At 43.2% G+C, this 4,360-nt stretch overlaps 1 protein-coding gene across 1 annotated transcript; it reads left to right on the forward strand.

Moving 5' to 3' along the window:
• The first annotated feature begins 1,902 nt into the window (after window positions 1-1,902).
• Window positions 1,903-2,172, forward strand: LOC111090750 (late cornified envelope protein 3A-like). The gene has a single exon (XM_038560621.1). It carries the CDS (start codon window positions 1,903-1,905, stop codon window positions 2,170-2,172), a length of 270 nt encoding a protein of 89 aa, XP_038416549.1.
• Window positions 2,173-4,360: the final 2,188 nt, after the last annotated feature.

A 4,360-nucleotide genomic window follows, 5' to 3' on the forward strand; every position in this document is an offset into this window, starting at 1 on the left:
CACTACCATTATCCAGCCCATCATTAGTAGTATATTGAACAAATCATCTTCATGACTCCCATTATCTTAAATGTGTCACACTGGTAGGTTATTTCACTTTTTCATAATCAATATTATTACATGCCACAGGAAACTAACATGGATAAAATTGATTTTTATCATACTAGGTATGGTCCTATTGATGGTCCTCTTAATATTTTATCTGCTTATTTATACAATCCTATCTCCAATCTCCAAAGAGTCTGCTCCAGATGGGTCCTGATCCCATTCTCCCAACATGCCTCATTCCCAGGGTCCTGTGCTCTCAGGTCACCCCAAATCCCCAGAAGTCAGAAGCTAATGTCATCTGAAAAAATCATTATCCTTGGGAATATGCAGAGCAATGGGAAACTGATGTGCAAAAGACTGAGGTATTTGGAGACATTTGTATCACAGGACAAATCACATGGTATTAAACAGACATGTTTGCTTCTCTGAAGTCTGTCCAGTTAAACTTGAAATACTCAAGGTCAGGAAATGTGTTTTTTTTTTAATTTTTATTTATTTATGATAGTTACAGAGAGAGAGAGAGGCAGAGACACAGGCAGAGGGAGAAGCAGGCTCCATGCACCGGGAGCCCGATGTGGGATTCGATCCCGGGTCTCCAGGATCGCGCCCTGGGCCAAAGGCAGGCGCCAAACCGCTGCGCCACCCAGGGATCCCAGGAAATGTGTTACATGCATCTCAGCATCATCAGTGCCCAGCAAAATTGCCATGGGGCAGAGCTGAAGTTAAAGATTCTGAGCTGAATGAATGAGTGAAAAAAGAAATGGTCCCAGACACACCTGGGGAGCAGTTATCAGGAGTTACTGGTTCCCTCTTGCCAGACATCTTGGCAAGCATGCAGGAAGAAACTAGAGACAATAGGAGTGTGCCAGGCTGTCATCTCCCTGGTTGTGAAAGCAGCAGTGTGCTAGGGCTGTAAATCATGAACCTGACACAGGATAAACAGTTCCTACCCTGAGCCTCCTCAGGAACAGCCTTGTCCTATCTTCTCTGCATCCCGGGAGTATCCAGGAGAGAATAGAGCCCCAGATGGGAGAATTGGGACAACAAACACAGATTTTAGTAGGAAAAAGGAAAGCAGAGATGTCTGTGGAAGCAGCAAGAAGAAGACCTTAGAGGGTATCAGGGCATGGGGCTGGGTTCAGTGAGAAAGGAACCTTTGTGGAATGCATCATGGTCAGTGACATATCAGAACCCTGGCTCTTAGCATCTTGTCCATTCTTATTTTTTTATAATAAATTCATTTTTTATTGGTGTTCAATTTTCCAACATACAGAATAACACCCAGTGCTCATCCTGTCAAGTGCCCCCCTCAGTGCCCGTCACCCATTCACCCCCACCCCCCGCCATCCTCCCCTTCCACCACCCCTAGTTTGTTTCTCAGTTAGGAGTCTTTATGTTCTGTCTGCCTTTCTTATATTTCCTACTCATTTCTTCTCCCTTCCCCTCTATTCCCTTTCACTATTATTTATATTCCCCAAATGAATGAGACCATATAATGTTTGTCCTTCTCCGATTGCTTGTCCATTCTTAATCCTGAAAGATGCGCTCAGGCAGAGAGACATTCTCAGGGTTCATCACTTAATTGGGTGTATTTGCTTCCATGTTTCTATGCAGACAGACAGACTTGTGGCCCAGGAAGAAGATGTCAGCATTGTTTTTGGAAGGAGGGCAAAGTGAAGGAAATGTCTTACCAGATCAGTTAACTTCATTCATTTTCCTCCTCAATGTCAGAGCTTGGGAAGCAGCTGGTATTCAGAGCAGAGTCTTCATAAAACTGTTCACAGAGAATACACTGGCCTAGAGCTCTTGCACTGTTTTCTTTATTCTGTCCAGGCTCCCTGCTCTCCCACCATGATGTCCTGCCAGCAGAGCCAGCAGCAGTGCCAGCCAAGTGCTCCTGAGGAGCCCAGCACAGTGCTCCCCTCCAGCTATACTTCAGGCTGTACTGGCAGATGGGCTTCAGGCTCTGGAGGTGGCTGTGGCCACAGATCCAGTGGCAGCTGCTGCCTGAGCCACCACAGGTCCCACCAGTGTGGGCACTACAGCTCTGACTCCTGTGACAGTGGCAGTGGGTGGCAGTCTGGGAGTTCTAGGTGTGGCCTCGGCTCTGTGGGCTGCTGCTGACCTGGTGTCCCAACGCTTAGACAAGCGATCTTAGAGGAAGCAGGTATCATCTCAAAGACTAGCTCAGCCTCATGCGTTCCTCCAGATACCCGAATCTTCACGCACTTTGCCAGCTGCAATGTTCAGGGAGCAGCAAACCTTCTCTGGGAGGCTCTTCCTATCCATTCTTCAGGAGCCCGCCAAAGGCCTGCCTCCTGTCTGCCAAAACTTGTAATATCTTCTTTTTTATTGAGATATAACTGACACATAATATTGTATTAGTTTAAGAAGCACAACATGATGACTTGATATATGTATGTATTGTGAAATGATCAGCATCATAAGTCTAGGTAGCAGACATAACCACACATAGACACATTTTTTTCCCTGATGTGAAATTTTAAAATTTACCCTCTCAGCAGCTTTCAAATATGCAGTTCAGTATTATTAACTGTAGTCACCATGCTGTACATTACATCTCCATGACTTATTTATTTTATAACTGGAAATTTATACATTTTTACTCTCTTCAAATATATATTACATATATATCCCATATTTTCTTTATCCATTCATCCATCAATGAACACTTAGGTGGTTTTCCCACTAGGCTCCCTTTTACTTTGCTCCATCCCAGGCTTCTCTGTGGCTCTTTCTCCCTACTGTCCCTCCACCATTACCTTGTATAAGGAACACACCCCAAGTCTAGACCAGAAAAGTAGCAGTTCCAGTTCCTCCAAAGGAGCCTGTAGGAAAACAGTATTAAGACAGGTCAAGGAGAGGTGCTAGTTTGGACTCAATGCCCATGAAGGCCTTATCTTCCCCATAATGCAGTGTGGAAAATGGCCTGGCTCATGCCCAGACTCTGTAGGGATGTGACCATCACCATCAGATATGAAAGGGTATCCCAGGATCTGTAGCTATAAGAGTGTAAACAGGGAGATAAAGACTCCAGAAAATATCATAGGAGTTGTTGAGAGAGCAGGGGAAGAAAGGAAGGTCTCGGAGATGACTATTAACCCAATTTCTTCAATAAAGACCTGGAGAGGGATCCCTGGGTGGCGCAGCGGTTTAGCGCCTGCCTTTGGCCCAGGGCACGATCCTGGAGACCCGGGATCGAATCCCACGTCGGGCTCCCGGTGCATGGAGCCTGCTTCTCCCTCTGCCTGTGTCTCTGCCTCTCTCTCTCTGTGACTATCATAAATAAATAAAAAATTAAAAAAAAAATAAATAAAGACCTGGAGACATGATGATGAAAGTTGTATCTGAAAGGACTGTGGACACAGAGGAAAAATGAGGCTCATGTTTTGTAAATAAGGGTCTGATGTGAGAAAACTGGGAGAAGGGAAAAGTGAAAGTGAGATGGTGCTGGTTTTTAAAAGGAAGACAAGTGTAAGATCAAATATTAGCTTCAGACTTACTATGAGTCGGGCATGGTTCTGTGTGGCATACAGCTCTCAATGAATCCTCCCAGCCACCCTTGGATCATTGTCATAGGTTTTTCTGACTTGCCAAGGTTGCCCAGCAGTCTGGCTGCAGGACTATCAATTCAATCACCACCCCATCCTGATTTGCTTCAAAGCAACAAATAGAATTCTATCTAAATTACTTTTAATCGGCTCAACTCAATGTTTTTAATACTGCTTTTTAAAAACTATACCACCCAGCTTCCAAACTATGTAAGTTGCAGCTGCTACAGGATCTCATCTGGAGCAGGAAGACACAACATCCCTGATGTTAGAAGAAAGTACAAATGTCAACTGACCCACATTCAGCCCTTATGGAAACCACCATTTCACATATAAACTCAGAGACATTTTCCATTGACTAGAAATTGTTGAAATAATAGAAAAGCAGAAATTATCAGCCAGAGCTAAGCCAGGATATTTCTTAAAATGAAACTAAAAAACCAGTAAGACATCATAGAATTCCACTGCTAAATATGTACCCCAGAGCACTGAGAGCAGGGACTCAGATACTTGTGTACTCTTATTCATGACAGCACTATTCACACTTATCAAAAGGTAAAATCAATCCAAATATCCATCAACAGATGAATAGATAAACAAAACATAGTATAGATATATAACAGAATATTATTTGATCTTAAAAAGTAATGAAATTCTCATCCATGTTTCAACATGGATAAACCTTAAAAACATTATGCTAAATTAAATAAAACAAATACAAAAAGACAAATATATAATTT

The sequence above is a fragment of the Canis lupus genome, chromosome 17 (assembly GCF_011100685.1).
Source record: "Canis lupus familiaris isolate Mischka breed German Shepherd chromosome 17, alternate assembly UU_Cfam_GSD_1.0, whole genome shotgun sequence".
Taxonomy (NCBI): Eukaryota; Metazoa; Chordata; class Mammalia; order Carnivora; family Canidae; genus Canis; species Canis lupus.